At 38.5% G+C, this 24,139-nt stretch overlaps 1 protein-coding gene across 5 annotated transcripts in view; it reads right to left on the reverse strand.

The window, feature by feature from the left end:
• Positions 1–24,139, reverse strand: part of ANTXR1 (ANTXR cell adhesion molecule 1) — a 268,675-nt gene that overhangs the window by 214,367 nt on the left and 30,169 nt on the right. For all 5 annotated transcript variants that reach the window (XM_054244875.2, XM_035272389.3, XM_078349163.1 and 2 more), the window contains exon 3: positions 22,108–22,179. In XM_054244875.2, the coding sequence (XP_054100850.1) occupies positions 22,108–22,179 (72 nt within the window). The remainder of the gene's footprint in view (positions 1–22,107; positions 22,180–24,139) is intronic.

The following is a 24,139-nucleotide window of genomic DNA, read 5'->3' on the forward strand; positions in this document are numbered from 1 at the left end:
TGGTTTGTGGCACCCCAAAACAATGACAATAGGTAGTAACATTAAAGATGACTGATCACAGATCACCATAACAAATATAATAATAATGAAGCTTGAAATAGTGAATGACCAAAATGTGGCATAGAGACATATACAGCATATGCTTTTGGAAAAATGGTGCCAACAGACTTGTTCAAATCATGGTTGCTGCGAAACTTCAATTTATAAAAAACATGGTACCTGTGAAGTGCAATAAAGCAAAGTGCATAAAAAACTCTTGCTTCTGCCTACCCTACACTCAGCAGCAGGCAAGTATAAGAATGTTTATTTCAGCTCTGTTTATAATAGCAAAAAGTTAGAAACAAACTAATTGTCTATGAATAAGAAAGCAGGTAAGTACATGGTGGTATGTTATTACAATAAAATATGATCAAATAGAAAAGCATGCAGTAGTTAAAATGAACCAAGCACAGCTATATGTATCTACATGAAAAACATCTCAAAAACATGAAGTGCGAGAAAAATACATACAATATGACCATTTAAAAAATAAAGTTTAGGCCAGCTGTGGTGGCTCACACCTGTAATCCCAGCACTTTGGGAGGCCAAGTTGGGCATATCACTTGAGGGCAAAAATTCAAGACCAACCTGGCTAACATGGAGAAACTCCATCTCTACTAAAATAATAATAATAACCCCCCCCCAAATATTAGCTGGGCATGGTGTTTTTTGCTTGTAGTACCAGCTACTTGTGAGGCTGAGGCATGAGAATTCAACCCAGGAGGCGGAGGTTGTAGTGAGTCAAGATCACACGCTGCACTCTAGCCTGGGTGACAAAGCGAAGCTCTGTCTCAAAAATAAGTAAACAAAATGAAAAAAATAGAGGCCAGGTGCGGTGGCTCAAGCTTGTAATCTCAGCACTTTGGGAGGCCAAGGCGGGCGGATCACGAGGTCAAGAGATCGAGACCATCTTGGCCAACATGGTGAAACCCCATCTCTACTAAAAATACAAAAAAAAAAATTAGCTGGGCATGGTGGTGTGCACCTGTAGTCCCAGCTACCAGGGAGGCTGAGGCAGGAGAATTGCTTGAACCCAGGAGGCAGAGGTTGCAGTGAGCCGAGATTGCACCACTGCACTCCAGCCTGGTGCCTGGCAACAGAGCAAGACTCTGTCTCAAAAAAATAAAATAAAATAAAAAATAAAAAAATCAAGTTTAATATGAACATACATACACACACACACACACACACACACACACACATATATATGCATATATATTATAGCTTATGGGCATATGAAAGTATGTAATATTCATTAAAATTACAAACCCCTAAATCATTATAATGATGATCTCTGGTGAAGAAAGAGAAATGGGAAGTATACATAGAAGAAGCTGCCTGTAACCTTTTATTTCACAAGTGCTGTGGTGGTAATGAGTGTTCATTAATGCTTTTTTCTATACTTTTGTTATACCTCAAATATTTAATCCCTTAAAAAATTGAAGGCGAGTAGCAAAGACTGAACCTGGAGTTCATGAGGAGGCATTCAGAAGCTATCAATATCAGCATTAAATACAAGGCTCAACAGTTCACCCACACTGGTGGCAAAGGAGTTGAGTCAGGTGACAGCCACGTGGCTTCGGATGTAGAATTGTGGATGTTGACCAATACTGGGATTGTTTTTATTGGGCCATAGAACATTTGTTGGTTTTGGCTAGCTAGCTTTGGATATGAGATTCTTTGGTTCTGTTGACTACTTCTAAAGTTTACCTTGCTGTCTCCATCCAGAAAACAGAAATGTTTCTGGGCACTGCTTTGTCAGTTTTATTTTTAATTTGTATTTGCCACATGAGGAGTAGCAGGTGAAGGATGGTATCGATGATGTGCTAGGGTCTCTGTTAGGTGCTTTCCATACATTAATTCATGAAAGTCTCATAGCAACTCCATATGGTGGGCATTACTATCTTCATTTCACATATGAGAAAACAGATTCACAGAAGTACATGCACATAGTGGTGAATCCCATGTTGGAAACCAGACTGGGTCCTGGTCCAAAGTCTGTGTTTTCTCTATTACATCTGTGGTGCCCAAACTTGGTATGTAACAGTGTACTACACATGAAGATACAGGAGACATATTTTTTTTTTTTCTGGAGCATAAATTGTACTCCAAAATTTGAGAAAGAACTTGACAGCATTTTATGTCATGTCATATATAATGGAATTATATTATGGAATAGAATACAAATGCATGCATATTTTTAAGATGAAATAACTTTAAAGAAAGTTGCCGCTGAACAAGGAGGAGATCCAAGATGGCCGAATAGGAACAGCTCTGGATTGCAGTTCTCAGTGAAAACGCAGAGGGTGAGTAATCAACACATTTCCAAATGAATATTTACTGCCCACAGACCAGGAGATTCCTGGATGGAAAAGCGCTACAAGTCGCCAGCGCTGCTGTCTTAGCCAGCGCAGTGGGTCTGTGCACAAAAACTCACACAAATCTGGGGGCTGTTTCAAATGGCAACTGAAATGCTTGGGAGACAGAGTCACCCATTCAACTAAAAAAAAGGGGATTGAAACAGGGAGCCAGGCCATCTGGCTCAGCGGGTCCCACCCCCACAAAGACCATCAATCTGAAATGCTTTGGACTGAGAGTTTCACAGCAAGCACAGCTAGACCCAGGATGGTCCAGCTCACTGGGGAGAAGGGTGTCTGCCATTACTGAGGCAGTCCACCACTACCGAGGCAGTCCGCCATTATTGAGGCAGTCTGCCATTACCAAGGCAGTTCGCCATTACTGAGGCAGACCACCATTACTGGGGCAGTCTGCCATTACTCAGGCAGACCACCATTACCAAGGCAGTTCTAACTGTACTCCTATAAACAAAACTGCAAGCAAGTTCACACAGCAGCTGGGCAGAGCCCACGGCAGCTCAGCAATGCCTCTGCTGCAGACTGTGACTAGGCTACCTCCTCGCTGGGCAGAGCATCTCTGAAAAAAGGCAGCAGCATGACAGGAACTTATAAATAAAGCCTGACCTTCCCAGGACAGAGTACCTGGAAAAAAAAAGGTGGTTATGAGTTCTGCTGCAGCAGCCTTAAACATACCTGCCCAGCAGCTCTGAATGAAACAATGGAGCTCAGAGCTCAGCACTTGAGCTCCTATAAGGGACAGACTGTCTCCTCAAGTAGCTCCCTGAACCCTGTATAGCCAAAGAGTCACCTCATCTCAGGCTGACATCTGGTGGGTATACTTCTGGGACAAAAATAGCAAAAAAGAAACTAGCAACAACCCTTACTGTTCTGCAGCCACTGTAGGTGATCCCCAGGCAAGCAGGGTCTGGAGTGGACCTCCAGCAGTCCTACAGCAGAGGGGCCTGACTGTTAGAAGGAAAACTAAGAAACAGAAAGAATAACTTCATCATCAACAAACAGGATGTCCACTCAGAGACCTCATCTGAAAGTCACCATCTACAAATATCACAGGTAGATAAATCCACAAAGATGGGAAGAAACCAGTGCAAAAAGGATGAAAACACCCAAAAGCAGAATGCCTGTCCTCCTCCAAGGGATCACAATTCTTCACCAGCAAAGGAAGAAGGCTGGATAGAGAATAAGTCTGATGAATTGACAAAAACAAGCTTCAGAAAGTGGGTAATAACAAACATCTCTGTGCTAAAAGAAAATGTTCTAACCTAATGGAAAGAAACTAAGAACCTTGAAAAAAGGTTTGATGAAATGCTAACGAGAATAAACAACTTAGAGAGGAATATAAATGAACTGATGGAGCTGAAAAACACAAGAACTTTGCTAAGCAAATACAAGTTTCAATAGCTGGATCGACCAAGCAGAAGAAAGGATATCATAGATTGAAGATCAACTCAATGAAATAAAATGAGAAGGCAAGATTAGAGTAAAAAGAAATGAACAAAGCCTCAATGAAATATGGGATTATGTGAAAAGACCTAACCTATGTTTGATAGGTGTACCTGAATGTGATGGAAAGAATGAATCAAAGCTGGAAAACACTCTTCAGGATATTATCCAGGAGAACCTCCCCAACCTAGCAAGGCAGGCCACCATTCAAGTTCGGGAAATGCAGAGAACATCACAAAGATATTCCTCAAGAAGAGCAACCCCAAGGCAAACAATCATCAGATTCATCAGGGTTGAAATTAAGAAAAAAATGCTAAGGGCAGCCAGAGAGAAATGTTGGGTTGCCCACAAAGGGAAGCCCATCAGACTCACAGCAGATCTCTCAGTAGAAACCCTACAAGCCAGAAGAGAGTGGGGGCCAATATTCAACATCCTTAAAGAAAAGAACTTCGACCTAGAATTTCATATCCAGCCAAACTAAGTTTCATAAAAGAAGGAGAAATAAAATTCTTTATGAAAAAGCAATTGCTCAGAGATTACATTACCACCATGCCTGCTTTACAAGACCTCCTGAAAGAAGCACTAAACATAGAAAGAGACAATCACTACCAGCCACTCCAGAAATGTACCAAATGATAAAGAGCATTGACACAATGAAGAAACTGCATCAACTAATGGGCAAAACAACCAGCTAGCATCAAAATGGCAGGATAAAATTCACACATAACACTATTAACCTTAAATGTACATGGGCTAAATGCTCCAATCAAAAGACATGGACTGACAAATTGGATAAAAAGTCAAGACCCATTGGTGCACTGTATCCAGGAAACCCATCTCACATGCAAGGATACACATAGACTCAAAATAAAGAGATGGAGAAAGATTTGCTAAGCAAATGGAGAGCAAAAAAAAAAAAAAAAGCAGGAGATGCAATCCTAGTCTCTGATAAAATAGACTTTAAACAAACAAAGATCAAAAGAGACAAAGAGGGCATTACATAATGGTAAAAGGACCAATGCAACAAGAAGAGCTAATGATCCTAAATATATATGCACCTAATACAGGAGCACCCAGATACATAAAGCAAGTTCTTAATGACCTACAAAGAGACTTAGACTCCCATAAAATGATAGTGGGAGACGTTAACACTACATTGTCAGTATTAGACAGATCGACGAGACAGGAAATTAACAAGGATATCTAGGACTTTGACTCAGACCTGGAACAAGCAAACCTAACAGACATTTACAAAATTCTCAACTTTCTCAGCACCACATCGCACCTATTCAAAAACTGACCACGTAATTGGACGTAAATCACTCCTCAGCAAATGCAAAAGAACAGAAATCATAACAAATAGTCTCTCAAACCACAGTGCAATCAAATTAGAACTCAGAATTCAGAAAGCAACTCAGAACCACACAACTTCATGGAAACTGAACAACTGGCTCTTGAATGTTGACTGGATAAACAATGAAATGAAGGCAGAAATAAAGATGTTCTTTGAAACCAATGAGAATGAAGACACAACATACCAGAATCTCTGGAACACATTTAAAACAGTGTCTAGAGGAAAATTTACAGCGATAATGCCCACATGAGAAGCAAGGAAAGATCTAAAATCGATATCCTATTCTCAAAATTGAAAGAGCTATAGGAGCAAGCTCAAAACACTCAAAACCAAGCAGAAGACAAGAATTCACTAAGATCAGAGCAGAACTGAAGGAGACAGAGACACAAAAATCCCTTCAAAAAAATCAATAAATCCAGGAGCTGGTTTTTTTGAGAAGATCAACAAAATAGACCACTAGCCAGACTGATAAAAAAGAAAAGAGAGAATAATCAAATAGATGCAATAATAAAAAAAAGATAAAGGGGTATCACCTCAGATTCCACAGAAATACAAACCACCATCAGAGATTACTACAAACAACTCTATGCACATAAGCCAGTAAACTGGGAAGAAATGGATAAATTCCTGGACACTTGCATCCTCCCAAGCCTAAACCAGGAGGAAGTCCAAACCCTGAATAGACCAATAACAAGGGCTCAAGTTGAGGCAGCAATTAATAGTCTACCAACCAAAAAAAGCCCAGGCCCAGATGGGTTCACAGCTGAATTCTATGAGACATACAAAGAGGAGCTGGTACCAATGCTTCTGAAACTATTTCAAACAATTGAAAAAGAGGGAATCCTTCCCAAATCATTTTATGAGACCAACATCATCCTGATACCAAAACCTGGAAGAGACTCAGCAAGAAAAGAAAACTTCAGGCGAATATCCATGATGAACATAGATGCAAAAAATTTCAATAAAATACTGGCAAACCGATTGCAACAGCACATCAAAAAGCTTATCCACCATGATCCAGTATGCTTCATCCCAGGGATGCAAGGCTAGTTCAACATATGCAAGTTTATAAATGTAATTCACCACATAAACAGAACCAAAGAGAAAAACCACATGAAGCCTTTCAACAAAATTCAACAACATTTATGCTAAAAACTTTCAATAAACTAAGTATTGACAGAATGTATCTCAAAATTATAAAAGCTATTTATGACAAACCCACTGCCAATATCATATTGAATGGGCAAAAACTGAATGCTTCAAAGGAAGCATTCCCTTTGAAATCTGGCACTAGACAAAGATGCCCTCTCTCACCACTCCTATTCAATATAGTATTGGAAGTTCTAGCCAGAGCAATCAGGCAAGAAAAAGAAATAAAGAGTATTCAATTAGGAAAGGAGGAAGTCAAATTGTCTCTATTTGCAGGTGACATGATTTTATATTTATAAGACCCCATCATCTCAGCCCCAAATCTCCTGAAACTGATAAGCAAATTCATCAAAGTTCAGGATGCAAAATCAATGTGCAAAAATCACAAGCATTCCTATACACCAATAACAGACTTAAAGAGAGCCAAATCAAGAACGAACTGCCATTTGCAATTGCTACAAAGAGAATAAAAAACCTAAGAATACAACTAACAAAGCATGTAAAGGATCTCTTCAAGGAGAACTAAAATCACTGCTCAGTGAAATAAGAGAGGACTCAAACAGATGGAGAAACATTCCATGCTCATGGTTAAGAAGAATCAAGGTTGTCAAAATGGCCATACTGCCCAAAGTAATTTACAGATTCAATGCTATCCCCATCAAGCTACCAATAATCTTCTTCACAGAACTGGAAAAAACCACCTTAAACTTCATATGAAACCAAAAGAGAGCCCACATAGCCAAGTCAATTCTAAGCAAAAAGAACAAAGCTGGAGGCACCACACTACCTGACTTCAAACTATACTACAAGGCTACAGTAATCAAAACAGCATGGTACTGGTACCAAAACAGAGAATTAGACCAATGGACCAGAACAGAGGCCTCAGAGGCAATGCCACACAGCTACAACCATCCGATCTTTGACAAACCTGACAGAAACAAGCAATGGGGAAAGGATTTCCTGTTTAATAAATGGTGTTGGGAAAACTGACTAGCCATGTACAGAAACCAGAAACTGGACCCTTTCCTGACATTTTACACTACAATTAACTCCAGATGGATTAAAGACTTTAACATAAGACCTAACAGCATAAAAACCCTAGAAGGAAACCTAGGCAAAACCATTCAGGACATAGGCACAGGCAAGGATTTCATGACTAAAACACCAAAAGCATTGGCAACAAAAGCCAAAATAGACAAATGGGATATAATTCAACTCCAGAGCTTCTGCACAGCAAAAGAAATAATTAGAATGAAACTGCAGTCAAAAGAATGGGAAGAAATTTTTGCAGTCTACCCATTTGACAAAGGACTTACATCCAGAATCTAAAAAAAACTAAAACAGATTTACAAGAAAAAAAAGAAAACCCATTCAGAAGTGGGCAAAGGATATGAACAGACACTTTACAAAAGAAGACATATATGAGGCCAATAAACATATGAAAAAAATGTTCATTATCACTGGTCATTAGAGAAATGCAAATCAAAACCACACCGAGATACCATCTAACGCCAGTTAGAATGGTGATCCTTAAAAAATTTGGAGACAACAGATGCTGGAGAGGATGTGGAGAAATAGAAAACTTTTGCACTGCTGGTGGGAGTGTAAATTAGTTCAACCATTGTGGAAGACAGTGTGGCAATTCCTCAAGGACCTAGAAATAGAAATTCCATTTGACCCAGCAATCCCATTACTGGGTATATATCTGAAGGATTATAAATTGTTCTATTCTAAGATTACATGCACAGGAATGTTCATTGCAGCACTGTTTAGAATAGCAAAGACTTGGAGCCAACCCAAATTCCCATCGATGATAGACTGGACAGGGAAAATGTGGCACATATACATGTTGAAATACTATGCAGCCATAAAAAATGATGAGTTTGTGTCCTTTGTAGGGACACGGATGAACCTGGAAACCATCATTCTCAGCAAACTGACAGAAGAACAGAAAATCAAACACCACATGTTCTTACTCATAGGTGGGTGATGAACAATGAGAACACATGGATACAGGGAGGGGAGCATCACACACTGACATGGGTTGGGGTGACTAGGGGAGAGACAGTGGTGGGTAGGGAGTTGGGAAGGGATAACATGGGGAGAAATGCCAGATATAGGTGATGGGGGTGAAGGCAGCAAACCACATTGCCATTAATGTACCTATGCAACAATCCTGCATGTTCTTCACATGTACCCCAGAACCAAAAATGCAATTATATATAAATATATAAAAGAAAAGAAAAGAAGAAAGTTGTTGCTTTCAACCAGCCACTTCAAACTATACCATGGGGCTCCAGGGGGTACACTTTTACTTTCTTCTACTGAGAAGTAGTGGACTACATTACTCTCACAAATCAATCTCTTCCCAGACCTGCTAAATTGCTCCAAGGTGGTTTCTTTTTACCATTGTTATAACCAACATGGACACCCCTTAGATAAACCTTCCGTAGAGACATTGTCTGTGTGTCCTTACTTGGAAGAAGTATCCCCATAACCATTACACAGAGGGAACAATAATTTTTATTTGGCCTCATATATTGAGGCAGCATTTTCTACCTGCATCCCTGTATATAGGGATAGACTGGCCAAATGTTAAAACTCCAGAGAAGGATATGGGCCAAGGAGAGCTGGGGACTCATCCTTTGAATTACTGTTGGGCCTGCTGTAATGATTTGAAGTAGGATTTGTCCAGGAGGATTTGGGGCCATTCCTTAGCTGTTTATAAAAACCCCTAACAACAACCACAACAGTAACAACAACTAATGTTAATTGACCACTTATGTGCCTGCATGGTTAACCCTTCCAACAGTTCTGTGAAGTGGGGATCATCATTGTATTCACTTTATAGATAAAGAAACAGAGGCAGAGAGAGGTAAGGAACTTGCCTATGTACTCAGACCACATAATATTATCTCCAGTCAACAAGGCAAGAGAATAAACAAATGCTCCACTCCCTCACCATTTCTCTTAATTTCACCATCAAGCCCTCACACAACTAAAAGAACAGTATCTCAAAATGAAATGAATCCAAGTTCTTTCAAGCACGAAATATCTTAAGACTCTTTCTCCTTGCTATTTTTAAATTTAGAAAAGGCCTTTAGAACTATGTCTCTTGGTAATGGCAGCCTGTAATCATTCTGCTCCAGGAATCAAGTGGTGTGTTCAGAGTATGTCATTTTCCCCTGTGACACTAATAGCAAAACCACACTCTCAACCAAACCAAAGGATGACTGAGAGGGAGACAGACGTGTGGTCTCTTGGTTTCCCCACGGCAGTTGGAGCCAAGTATTCTTGGCTTCCATTCTACCTCCTTAAGCAATAAGCAAGACACTTAACCTCTTACCCCCATCTGTGAAATGCTGATGCTACCTTTTTACCTCTTTGTGAGGAGTATTTCCAAGCTCTGGTTTCCAAGAGCCCATGAAGATGAAATGTGTAGAGGGCACAGGCTGCCTCAGGGAACTGTTTTCTTGAAGATGTCAGAGTGTTTGGGTGGTGAATTGTATATGTTTGGATGTGTTTTAAATTTAAAACTGTATATTATAGTAAAATCATGGGAAATCCTACAGTTTAGCAATTAAGAATATGAACATTGAGATCATGCCTCCTGAGTTCATATTCAGGTTCTTAACTTTTCACATTACAGTGGCTGTTGAGCTTTCTCTACCTCAATATCCCCATCATTGATAATACTTATAATAAATGTAATTCTCAAAACTACTAAATTAGGTAGATACTTTTAGGTAGATGAGGGAAGTATACTAGGCTACTGGGATATAATAACCCCTTAATAAAAGATTACATTTAGATATACACACATATGCATATAGGCATATACATAGTAATGGCTTCCATTTGAATATTACGGAGATAAGAATACATGCAGAGGCAGTGCATACTGGGTAGCTATAGAGAAAATGTTTCTTCACTGCTGAAAAATAGGCAAGGATTCCAGAAACTTAGAATTCCTGCACGATGTGAAGCTGCTGAAGTCAGAGTGAGGGAAGGGCCCACCATCCTGAGATCCTAGGGCACAAGAAGAAAAGCCTGGGGGATGGCGGGGAGGCAAAGGAAGCTAGTTCTAAACACAATGATTCAGCATCTATACCTGGCCATCTTCCTTTAGCTTCGGCTTCCTCTCTGCCTTGGAAATACTGTTGAGTCTCTACTCTGCCTAAAATAAAATTTCATTACATTTGAATGTTCCCATTTTCCTTAGCCTGAGCTCTTAACATTTTCAACAAAGATCTTGCATAATCTGCTGCAGAACTTTTCCCACATCCCAGTACTGAAAAGCCTATGTGGTTCCATTTTTAAGTCACTATATTCAGAAAAATTCTTGGAAGTTTGAGAAGAAGAGGATCAATTTTAGGAATCTGAAAAATATCTCCCTTTGAAATAAAGTCATATAAAAAACAAGGCAGCACATAAAACCAATTCTAATTTATATTTATGTTGAAGACATACCTTCAACAGCAAGGTCATACACATATGAAAAAATTTAGAAACAGAAAAGTATTTTTAGGAATGAAAGGTATTAATTATCAGTTGAAAAATGCAATGGAAGCAGTGAAAAGTAAGCTGGTTTACTGGGAAAACAGAAACAAAAACAAAATAAACAATTTAGACTAGCATTACAGAGAATGAAACATTCTCTCAGCTGTCAAAGAAAAATGATAGAAAGATTAAAAAATTACACTCAGAATATAAAAGAGATATTGGTTAGATTCAAGAATTGAATGAATAGACAGAAGAAATGTTAATCACAAAAGGTATAGAAGAAAAAGGTTTTAAGCTGAAAAAGTTTATTAAGTCTTCAGATAGAAGGACTCAAGTACTATACAAAGTACTGTATGAAATTAATGAAAGGACTACATCTGGAAATATTCTATTGATATTTATAAAAAGAAATGTATGATAAAGAGGAAAATTCTATAAGCAGCTGGGAGGAGAAAACAGGCTACCCACATAGGAGAAATGTATTGTGTTGGCATCTCTCCTTTCTAATACATGCAAGTTGACTATGTCTTTAGGAAACTTAAGGGGAAAATAGTTTGCTTTTCAGACTGAGTCAGAAAAGCACTATCAATCTTAAGCTGCTGTTTTAGCCAGCACAGTGGGTTGCTCAGATTCCGGCACTGGGAATCAATAAATTGGACATCCACTCAGAAACCTAATTAGAAAGGCAGTAATTACAAACATGACAGATGGATAAATTTATAACAAAGGGAAGAAACGAGCCTAAAAAGGCTGAGAATACCCAAAATCAGAATGCCTCTCCCTCTACAGGGGATTACAGTTCCTCATCAGCAACGGAACAAGGCCTGATGGAGAAAGACTGTGTTCTGTTAACAGGTAGGCTTTAAAAGGTGGATGATAAGAAACTTCTGGGAGTTGAAGGAACTTGTTCTAACCCAACGCAAAGAAACTAAGAACTTTGAAAAAAGGTTTAATGAAATGCTAACATGAATAGATAATATAGAGAGGAATATAAGTGAATTAACGGAGTTGAAAAACACAACACGAGAACTTCGTGAAGTATGCACAAGTTTTAACAGCCGAATTGATCAAGCAGAAGAAAGGATATCAGAGGTTGAAGACCAACTCAATGAAATAAAACGAGAAGACAAGAATAGAGCAAAAAGAATAAAAAGGAATGAGAAAAGTCTCCAAGAAAAATGGGACTATGTGAAAAGACCTAATCTACATTTGATAGGTGTACCTGAACGTGACAAAGAGAGTGAATCCAAGCTGGAAAATACTCTTCAGGATATTATTCAGGAAAACGTTCCCAACCTAGCAAGGAAGGACAATATTCAACGCCAGGTAATACGGAGAACACAACAAAGATATTCCTCAAGAAGAGCAACTCCAAGGCACATAATCATTAGATTCACCAGCGTTGAAATGAAGGAGAAAATACTAAGGGCAGCCAGAGAGAAAGGTCAGGTTACCCACAAAGGGAAGCCTATCAGACTCACAGCAGATCTCTCAGCAGAAACCCTACAAGCCAGAAGAGAATGGGGCCAATATTTAACATTCTTAAAGAAAAGAACTTTCAACCCAGAATTTCATATCCAGCCAAACTAAACTTCACAAGTGAAGGAAAAACAAAATCTTTTGTGAACAAGCAAGTATTCAGAGATTTAATTACCACCAGGCCTGCTTTACAAAAGCTTCTGAAAGAAGCATTACACATAGAAAGGAACAACCAGTATTAGCCTTTCTAAAAATACACCAAAAAGTAAAGAGCATCAACATAATGAAGAATTTACATCAACTAATGGGCAAAATAGCCAGCTAACATCAAATGGCAGTAATCCTAAATTTAAATTGACTAAATCCCCCAATCAAAAGATACAGCCTAAACCCATTGGTATGTTGCATCCAGACCCATCTTACATGCAAGGTTACATAAAGACTCAAAACAAAGGGATGGAGAAAGATTTGTCAACCAAATAAATAAATAAAAAGCAGAGGTTGCAATTTTCACCTCCGATGGAATGGATTTTAAAGCAACAAAGATCAAAAGAGGACATAATGGTAAAAGGATCAATGCAACAAGAAGAGCTGACGATTCTGGATGTGTATGCACCCAATACAGGATACATAAGACTTGTAAAGAGACTTGGACTCCCACACAGTAGTAGTGGGAGATTTCAACATCAATATTAGATAGATCAATGAGACAGAAATTAATAAGGATATCCAGGACTTCAGCTCAGATCCAGAACAAGTAAACTTAATAAACATTTATAGAACTCTCCACTTTAAACACACAAGATATGCACTCTTATCAATACATCACACCTACTCACAGGTTTAAATGAAATATTGGTTGGCCATTATTAAGCACAATTGATGATATAAGGGAGGTTTTCAATACCCATTTTTAGACTGCATTCTAGTCTGGGCAATTAAGCAACACTCCTGTTCTCTCTCCCTCTTCCTCTTCCTCTTTTTTCCTCTTTCTTTCTTTCTTTCTTTCTTTCTTTCTTTCTTTCTTTCTTTCTTTCCTTCCTTCCTTCCTTCCTTCCTTCCTTCCTTCCTTCCTTCCTTCCTTCCTTTCTTTCTTTCTTTCTTTCTCTCTCTCTTTCTTTCTCTCTTTCTTTATTATTATTATTTTTTTTAAAAAACGGGCCAGGTGTGGTGGCTCAAGCCTGTAATCTCAGCACTTTGGGAGGCTGAGGAGGGTGGATCACGAGGTCAAGAGATCGAGACCATCCTGGTCAACATGTTGAAACCCCATCTCTACTCAAAATACAAAAAATTAGCTGGGCATGGTGGTGCGTGCCTGTAATCCCAGCTACTCAGGAGGCTGAGGCAGGAGAATTGCCTAAACCCAGCAGGTGGAGGTTGCGGTGAGCTGAGATCACTCCATCGCACTCCAGCCTGGGTAAGAAGAGTGAAACTCTGTCTCAAAAACAAAAAAAAAAAAAAAAGAAAGAAAGAAAATTTAAGGGGAAAGATAGTTAAGCTATAAGAACTTTATCTTCAATGGAAATATTTACCTGGAGGTGAACACAAAAAATTATCAAATAAATAGGGACTTAGAGGGCTTAATATTCACATATTCTTCAGGAAAACTTTACCTAAAAAAAAGACTCAGCAAAATGAGGAACTAAAAATATGAAATTAAAACTTAAGTACTGGAAAGGAAGTATGTGTATGAATGTATGTGTGGGTATTCATATACATTCAATGAAATCAGTAAATTTTATAGTAAGTTTAGATAATCATTGTTGATATGTTAATAAAATATAATGCAAATATTCTTAAAGAGAAATTCAGCCTGTCATTCATGAAGCATTCCATAGTTTTTACAAACCACTGCTCAACCAAATAAGAGAGGACACAAACAGATAGAGGAACATCCCATGCTCATAGTTAGGAAGAATCAATATTGTGAAAATGGCCATACTGCCCAAAGTAATTTATAGATTCAATGCTATCCCCATCAAGCTACTAATGACCTTATTCACATAACTGGAAAAAACCACCTTAAACTTTATATGGAATGAAAAGAGAGCCCACATAGCCAAGTCAATTCTAAGCAAAAAAGAACAAAGCTGGAGGCATCATGCTACCTGACTTCAAACTACACTACAAGGCTACAGTAATCAAAACAGCATGGTACTGGTACCAAAACAGAGATACAGACCGATGGAACAGAGCAGAGGCCTCAGAGGGAATGCCACACAGCTACAACCATCCGATCTTTGACAAACCTCACAAAAACAAGCAATGCGGAAAGGATTCCCTGTTTAATAAATGGTGTTGGGCAAACAGGCTAGCTATGTGCAGAAAGCAGAAATTGGACCCCTTCCTGATACCTTATACTAAAATTAACTCCAGATGGATTAAAGACTCAAACATAAGACCTAACAGCATAAAAACCCTATAAGAAAACCTAGGCAAAACCATTCAGGACATAGGCACAGGCAAGGACTTCATGACAAAAACACCAAAAAGCATTGAAAACAAAAGCCAAAACAGACAAATGGGATCTAATTCAACTCCAGAGCTTCGGCACAGCAAAAGAAACAATCATTAGAGTGAATTGGCAACCAACTAGAATGGGAAAAATTTTTTGCTATCTACTGATCTGACAAAGGGCTAATAGCCAGAATCTACAAAGAACCAAAACAGATTTATAAGAAAAAAACAAGCCCATTCAAAAGTGGGCAAAGGACATGAACAGACACTTTATAGAAGAAGACATATATGAGGTCAACAAACATGAAAAAATGCTCATTATCACTGGTCATTAGAGAAATTCAAATCAAAACTATACTGAGATACCATCTCATGCCTGTTAGAATGGTGATCATTAAAAAATATGGAGAGGATGTGGAGAAATAGTAACACTTTTACACTGTTGGTGGGAGTGTAAATTAGTTCACCCATTGTGGCAGACAGTGTGGCGATTCCTCAAGGACCTAGAAATAGAAATTCCATTTGACCCAGCAATCCCATTACTGGGTATATATCCAAAGGATTATAAATTGTGCTATTATAAGGACACATGCACATGAATGGTCACTGCAGTACTGTTTACAATAGCAAAGACTTGGAACCAACCCAAATGCTTATTGAAGATGGACTGGACAGGGAAAATGTGGCACATATACACCATGGAATACTATGCAGCCATAAAAAATGAGTTTGTGTCCTTTGTAGGGACATGGATGAACCTGGAAACCATCATTCTCAGCAACTGACAGAACAGAAAATCAAACACTGCATGTTCTCAATCATAGGCAGGTGTCGAACAGTGAGAGCACATGGACACAGGGAGGGGAGCATCACACATTGAGGTCTGTGGTGGGGGGATCTAGGGGAGGAACAGTGGGGGATGGGGAGTTAAGGAGGGATAACATGGAAAGAAATGCCAGATATGGGTGATGGGGAGGAAGGCAGCAAACCACATTGCCATGTATGTACCTATGCAACAATCTTGCATGTTCTTCACATGTACCCCAAAATATAAAATGCAATAAAATATATTAAAAAAAAATCATGAGATCAATGTAAAAAAAAAAAGAAATTCAGCAAGAAGGATCAACAGATATTTATTCAATTCTTGTCACTATCAAGAAAAGAAAAATTCATTGGCAACTATTATTAGAGTGCAAATGAAATTATACTTTTCGAATCATTGAAAAACTAAAATATCAACAAAAGTAAAAAATAAATGAATGAAAAAAGATATATCAGGAAATGCAAACAAAATTCAAGTTTAATAATATTAATTTTGGACAAAGGATGTAAAGCCAAAAGCACTAAAGGTGGCAAAAAGATTATTTTATATTGACTAGAAGCACACTCCATAATGAAAACACACATAAGCCAAGTAAGATGATGTAAATTAGAAAGCAGTGTGTTGGAAATGAAAATAAAACTGTCATGGTGGAAATGCAAAATGACTATCTTCACAGATCAACAACATTATAAAATATTTAAGAATTTAATGTTTCTTTTAACAAAATTTTATTCATCAAAGTATATATATTTTCTAACATCCATGGATACTAAATAAAATTTGATCATGTAGTAGTCCACCAACAAACATTAATAAACTAAAAAATAGAAATTATATAAATTGAATTTTTAAAAACTGCAGACTCTGGAAATTGAGAAAAGGGTAAACAAAAATGTGAAAATTGTGAAACACTTTTCCTAAATCATCCTAAATGAAAAATAGTAAATATAGCTATTAAAAAATTTACAATATTAAGAACAGGACATGTCAAAACGATATCAGTTTTAAAGTATAATTTATACTATTAAAGCTTTTATTATTTAGAAAGAAATAAAGTATAGTGGATAATCTTTTTTGTTTTTTTGAGATGCAGTCTCGCTCTGTGCTCAGGCTGGAGTGCAGTGGTGAGCTGTCAGCTCACCGCAACCTCCACCTTCCAGGGTCGAGGGATTCTTGCCTTCCGATTAGCTGGGATTACAGGTGGACACCAACATGCCTGACTAATTTTTGTATTTTTAGTAGAGATGGTGTTTCACCATGTTGGCCAGGCTGGTCTCGAAATCCTGGCCTCACGTGATCAGCCCGTCTTGGCATCCCAAAGTCCTGGGATTATAGGTGTGAGCCACCATGCTGGGCAACTATCTTTTATTTTGAGAAGCCAGAAAAACTTGCAATATAAGAAGCAGACGGATTTAATAACAGTAAAAAAATAAAATGAATCATAAAATTTAAAAATATATAAAACAGAACTTATGAATAAATTTAAGAAAGAAACCATTAGGTAATTTGAATGGGGCAAATAAGAGAAAAGAAAATAGCTTTACATGACTGTAGGAAAGGGATATAACCAAAGATACAGAAGAGCTTTTGAAAATTAAAAAGATATGTGATAAATTTAAAATGTCAACACATTGGTAATTTCTACCATTTCTCAAGGTAGAAAACATGATAAAAACAGTAACACAAAAAGCTGAGGTAACTGTCAAAGAGCTTCTTCAATAATAATTTAAGCTTTGATGGTTTTCCTCTGAATTGTATCAAACTTGGAACAAACATTTGCTTTCTATATTAGTGAAGCAATTCTGCAGCTTATAGAAAGATTGCCTACTCATTTTTCCAAGCTCATGTAATCCTTTTACTCCCAACCTGATAAAGAATGTATGAAGTAAAGCCCCAGAATAATCTCAGTATTAAATATTGATGAGTAATATCTTCCAGATTATATTGAATTAAATCCAGAAACACAATAAAAGCATAGCAAACCATGGTAAAGTTTATTCTAGGAATGTAAGGTTGGTTTTTCATTAGGATTGATTGATTAATTAATTTATTATACAGCACCTCACTACAGCCTTTACCTCCCAGGCCTCAGTTGATCCTCTCACCTCAGCCTCCTGAGTAGCTGGGACCACAGATGTGTGACAACACTCCTGGCTAATTTTTAAATTTTTTTTGATAGTGACAGGGTCTCCCTTTGTTGCTCAGGCTGGTCTTGAACTCCTGGGCTCAACTGATCCTCCTACCTCAGCTTTCCAAAGTGCCGGGATTACAGGTGTGAGCCACTGTGCCAGGCCCATTAGGAGAGCTTTTGATTTCAAATTTTATTTTGAAAGGTCAAAGGAGTTAGAAGAAAGACATAACTATTTTGATATGGCAAAAGGGTACTTAATGTAACAACTATTAGAGATAAATAATTTTTAATAATCTCGCATTTGAAGAATCCTTCCTTAATAGAGTTGATAAAATTTATGAAGTTAGCATCCAATACAATGCATAATTGTAAAATCCAACAGAGAATTAAAGTCTGAAAATTTTAGAATGTAAGAAGATATACAGGAAGACATATTAGCTATAAATATTAGAAAAGAGAACAGAATTAATCACAGATATTGCAATCGCCACATTGGAAAACCACTTCAAAATTAACTGGAAAACTATTAGAACTAAGAAAATGTTTCATTAAAGTGGTGGGATAAAAGGGTAGGCATGGTGGCTCACGCCTGTAATCCCAGCACTTTAGGAGGCCGAGGTAGGCGGATTATTTGAGGTCAGTAGTTTGAGACCAGCTTGACCAACATGGTGAAACTCCCGTCTCTACTAAAATACAAAAATGAGCCAGGTGTGGTGGCGCGCACTTGTAATCCCAGCTACTAGGGAGGCTGAGGCAGGAGAATCATTTGAACTTGGGAGGTGGAGCTTGCAGTAAGCCGAGATTGCATCATTGCACTCCAGCCTGGGTGACAGAACAAGACACCCTCTTAAATAAAATAATAATAAAAATAACAGAATGAAATCTACAAAAAACCTGTTAGAAACTTATTGTTTTCCCCAAAATTAATATTTCTTAAGCTTTTTTGGGGGGGGCAGGGGATGGGGATGGGGGCTGTAGGCCTCTTCTGCTACAGAAAACCCACTGACATGCACATTTTTGTAAATCATTTTATGGAGTTCAATAGAAGCCCATGGATCATAAACTAAAGAGTGAAGAATGACAACTTGGAAAATACAACAGAAAAACATTTCTTTCACAATAAAAGCAACACTTTAAGATGCCTGGGGAAAAAAGTCATCAATTAGACTAATTTGAGGAAAAAAAAACAAAACTGCACCGAGGGACATAAATGAGAGCGATACATCCCTAAATAAGGAAATAAGTAGAGAAAATAATGTAGTGCTGTTGCTGCTGAGTTAATCTGTGTTTTTCACACAGTTCAAGTGAAAATCTCAGGGATAACTGGAAACATAAACAGGTATTTAACATGTATATGGTTGGAAAAATCCAGTAAAGACCAAGGAGATTTTCACCCAAGATTAGAAATGTGGATAGACTGGTCCTCCAGATGTTACAACTAATTAAAACAATGTGATCCAAGTATAGAAACAATCAGAAAAACAGAACAGAATAGAAAACCCAGTAATAAACCCAAGCTAGCAAAGAGTTTAACTATTCAAGTCGTTGGTAAAAGATTATTATACAATGGTGTGGGAAGAACTGGCCAATCAATCGGGGAAAGAAACACTGGACATTGACCTTGTACCTTACATCATAATAAATTCTAGTAGAAATACAATTTAAATAAAAAAGAATCAAAAATATAAGAAAAGGTGGTAATAGAAAGGACAATGACAGCTCAACTGCAATTATAAATAGGGGTGCTAAATTTCTGAATAATATAAAAAACAGAATTCAGATATATATTAAAAGAATATATCATAACCAGATGTATATAGAAATACCAGAATGATCCATTATTTAAAAATGATTTTTATGACATTCACTGTACTAGTAGGTAAAAGGAAAAATATCACCATCTTGACAGATGGCAAAATTGCATTTGATTAAATTGAGCATGTATTCTTTCAAATGAAGAGTTGAACTTCTTGACAGGGTCTCATTTCCAAAGGATTACACATTTGAAGTATTTCAATTAATGTAAGAACAAGACTATTTCTGGAGTTTCCAGGGAATCATATGTGGTAGTTAACATTATTTTACTCTAGCAGTACTTAAATTGACATTGTACACTCTATTATACTAATGAAGTGACCTGCAAAATTTGTTACAATCCATCAACCGTTTAAACTGATGAAGCCAGGAAGTCTTGGAAGAGCAACATGATACAATACAAAGTACAGGAGTTGGACCAAATTTAGAATCCAGAATCAGAATACTAGTTTGGTGGAATACTGGCTATTTGACCTCGGCAGGTTATGTAAACTTTTTGAACCTCAGTGTCCTTATCTGGAAAACTTAAGTAATAGCAGCCAAGATAGAGTATGCTTGCTACTGCCTATATTGCCTGCTTATTACAACAGAAAAAGCAACCAAGTACACTGGAAAGTAAACAAAACTGGTGGATTGGGGAGGAAAATTAAAACCAAGAGTACTGACCACAGTACCATGAGGTCCAGAATTTCCGTCCCCCAACTCAAGTAGCCGCAAACTCCCCAAATATGGTGACAGACACATTTATAGATTCAAGAATCTTTGCAAAGTCAAAATTGGGTACCCTGAAAGAAAACCATGCCCACACACATAATCAAACTGCTAAGAACTAAAAAAGAAGAAAGCAGGTAGAGAAAAACAACACATATATAAAACAATGATTCAAATGACTAGTTCCTTTCCACTAGAAAATAGAGTACAATGGTTATATGAGGATAAATAAAAAATGATATGTAAAGTGCTTTGCAGATAAAAGACACAAATGGTAGGCATTATTAGTCTATTTTTAGTTTCTTTACTATACCTCAACACATTATATTTATTTTCCATTCTATTTTTCATCTTCTCATAGATTTACCCTATGTGTAAATCTCAAGAACTAAATACAGATACATTCATTCCGCACTGTAGGCAGAGGATTTGTCCATGATCCCTGAGCATACCAAAATCCATGCAGTCAGTTCTGCAGAACCTACAGATACCAGAAGTCAGCCCTCCATATATGTGGGTTTTGCATCCCATGAATACCGTATTTTTGATCTGCATTTGGTTAAAAAAATACCCATGTATGAGTGGACCCATTCAGTTTAAAATATTGTTTAAGGATCAGCTGTACGTCTTTGATATTATTTCTTTTGATTTATCCAAAACCTTTTGCTGAAATGAAAGTCTTTGCCAGTTCATGTCTTGCTTTTGAAAGAGCTTTTCTTAATTTTATAAGGTTTCTCAAATATTATACGGGTATTTTAATGGACCCTTAACTGTTTAATAGGGATATTGTGAAGATCAAGTGAGATAGAAAAATATAAATTTCTGTGCTCAACTAAAACACTGCAAGTCTTAAATTTCAGAAGCAGTACTAGCTTGGAAGATCTGAAAGCCTGATTCTTTTAGCCAGTCTCCTGAGAAAGAGTTTCAGAGAGCTCTGGCCCACATCTCTTCCATAGGCTGAGGAGGTTGGGGGTGTGTCCATGAACCACGCTGTGCTTCGCCAGCTGACCTAGGCCAAGCAGTCACCACATGAAACCCACACAGCCTTCAGCAAGGCATTTCTGGCTGTTGTTTGATGCACATTTGACCCATATGAAATGCTGCTTCCAGCAAACCAGGGACTCTACCCTCTGTCTTCTCTTCAGAACAGGAAAATAGTAGTGAAGTTAAGGCACACAAAAATTAGATTCCAAGTAGATTCAGAGGATGACTAATTCCAACAAGCATAACAAACCAAAACGGGTCTGGAAGCCTTGGCATTCTGATAGTGTTTATTATAAATACCTGACCCCTCTGCCCCCTTCAACTTCCTAGAAGCTGCAGGCATTAGCACACAAAACACCTGCAAGTGATGTGTGAACCTGGTCTCTTGGCCAAACTCTCATGCAGGGAGCATGTAAGCCAATATGAAGCTGCACTAGGAAGCCTGGGGTTGTAGCAGGATGTGAAGAACAGGTGAGAGGGGTGTTTAGCTCCCCATCGCTGAACACAAGACATCTCTGCATAAAGGATGGCATTGTCTAAAGACTGAGCAAGATGAGGCATCTTGAGTTAGCTAGAGACACCTCCTCAGAGCTTCTTAAAATCCTTGGCCAATATTGAAGGCAAGTCACACAAATGTCTTGGATTTTATGATTCACTGTTAAACAGAAGGCAGCAAGGTAAACTGGAAAGAATGTGGAGGCTGGGTCTGGTCTGGGTTCTGTTTGCTATTCTCAGGAAGGTGATATGGCCTAAGTTTCTCCTGTTAATAAGGGATCAGAAACTCCTGTTTTTCGAATGGGGTGATTGATTTTTTAACAACAGGGATGAGAAATATGCTTACCTGTCTTCTGTCAGTTTCATTAAGGTTGTTCCTCTAGTGGAGAAGACAATAAAGGACATTCTCAGCTGTGGGCTGGAAAGAAAAAGAAGCTCTATGAGGACAGATAATAAGACTGTGCTTGCCACTCTCTTCAGGCTCCCTCTCTGTCCCTCCCATTCCATCATGGTTGCCAGAGCTGATGACCCCTAATACACAGGGGGCCTCTAAGGCTGGCATTGCGGGTGTTGATTAGCCAGCAATGTACTTGAAATGTAGGTCAAAGAGAAGACATGCTGGGTCTTCTTGGAGGCTGCTTCTGCTCGGTGAGTGTGGATTACGAGTTAGAATGATAAACTTCCTTGTTGCCCTGTGTTCTGTTTAAAGAAGTATGTTCCAACAAGGGGACCAGTCTGTATGGTGTCTATAAAAGGGGATCTCAATAGACAAAATTTGATAGTGTGTCCACAGTAGCCTGGTGTATTCTCTAATGACGAGTTGCAGCTTGATGCCATCAGCCATTAACATCATATAACAAACTCCCTTTGCCCTGAAAGTGGAATCATCATCAACTTGTAATTTCTCCTTGGCTTCCCAAGATTATCCTCTAAGGAGAAAATGTGCTGACCAGTCATTAGAATATCTATTCCATGGCAGCATATTGGCAGCATTATTAATGAATAAATTGGCATGGTTTTTACACAGTGCTCAGGAGCATTCTCAATCTAAGAGTGCTTCTCTGGAGGCAGAAGCACTCTCACCTGAGGGTGAACTTGTTTCTCAGTCTGCAAGATGGACCATCCAACTGCAGGGATTCAGTAGTGCAATGCCATTCTGTATGTTCAACTTGTTCTTCTGTGATAGCAGCAATCAATTTCTTCACAATGCAATAACCTCCCATACTTTATCGGGCTCTGGAAACTTATAGTTCCACTTCCTCAAGTGTTTCTCGAACCTGCCTCACTTCCCATTTCTTAACTTAAGATCCTGGCCTCAATTGTCTGACCACTACAATTTCCTAGCTGGCGTCTTGCCTAGCAACGTTCTTTGCTCCAATTCACTCTTCACACTGCTTCCAGAATTATTTTCCTAAAACAAAAATTATATCCTGTCACTTAACTGCTATAAAATTTCCAGTGACTCCTACTGTCTCCAGGATAAAGTCTACATTTACTACCATGTGCCTGATGCATCTTTGGAGGCCCGTTGCATGATGTTCAACATTTGATGGAGCGTAGGAAACACCTGGTGAATTGAATATTGGTCCCTAAAACAGACTTCAGTTTTCTGTTCATGACCCCGTGCTGCCTGTAACTACTTCACCAGCCCTGGGGCAGCAGACACCGTGTCCTAGAACTTGGGCTTCTAACTGCCACATTCTATACTGCTTTGCTTCCATCAAGTTCAGTTCTGGAAATAAACTTTAAATGTAGAAAACAAAGATCTCCAAGAGGCAACTGGCATATGAGTCTAGGCTAGAGGCATAATTTGGAAGTTCTCAGCATACTGATGTGGGCAAAGTTGTTCAGAGAGAGTGTCAGCAGTGAGGAGGGAAGTGAGCCAAATAGAAAACCACCACCAGTGTGGGAAGGACTGGCTGAGGCCAGTGAGATGGAAGCAGAACCAGGGCCAGTGGAGGAGAGAGTTTCAAGGAAGGATAAGTTTGCATCCAGTAAGGTCCCTGCATCCAGTGGACTAAGGGCTGCAAAGTGCTCCTGAATTTTTCCTCTGGGTCATCCCTTGGTGACCTTGGTGAGAGCAAGCAGTGAAGGGTGGGGATGAGGACCAGAAAGCATTGGGTTAAGGAATGAATGAGAAGTAAGGATATGCAGATGACCAGTCTTCAAAGACATGTGAGTGAGAAACCAGTAAAGAAATAGGGTCCCATCTATAGGAAGACAAGAGCAAGAGATTCACTGTCACTGCTTTTTTGGGACAAGGGGCAGGAGAGATTAGTCTGTGTTTGTAGGCTGTGGGGAAGGATCCAGGGGCAAGGTCGAGAAGAATACAAGACAAAAACAAAGACCTGGAGGAGATTGGAAACGATGGGATAAAA

Source organism: Callithrix jacchus, chromosome 14 (assembly GCF_049354715.1).
Source record: "Callithrix jacchus isolate 240 chromosome 14, calJac240_pri, whole genome shotgun sequence".
Taxonomy (NCBI): Eukaryota; Metazoa; Chordata; class Mammalia; order Primates; family Cebidae; genus Callithrix; species Callithrix jacchus.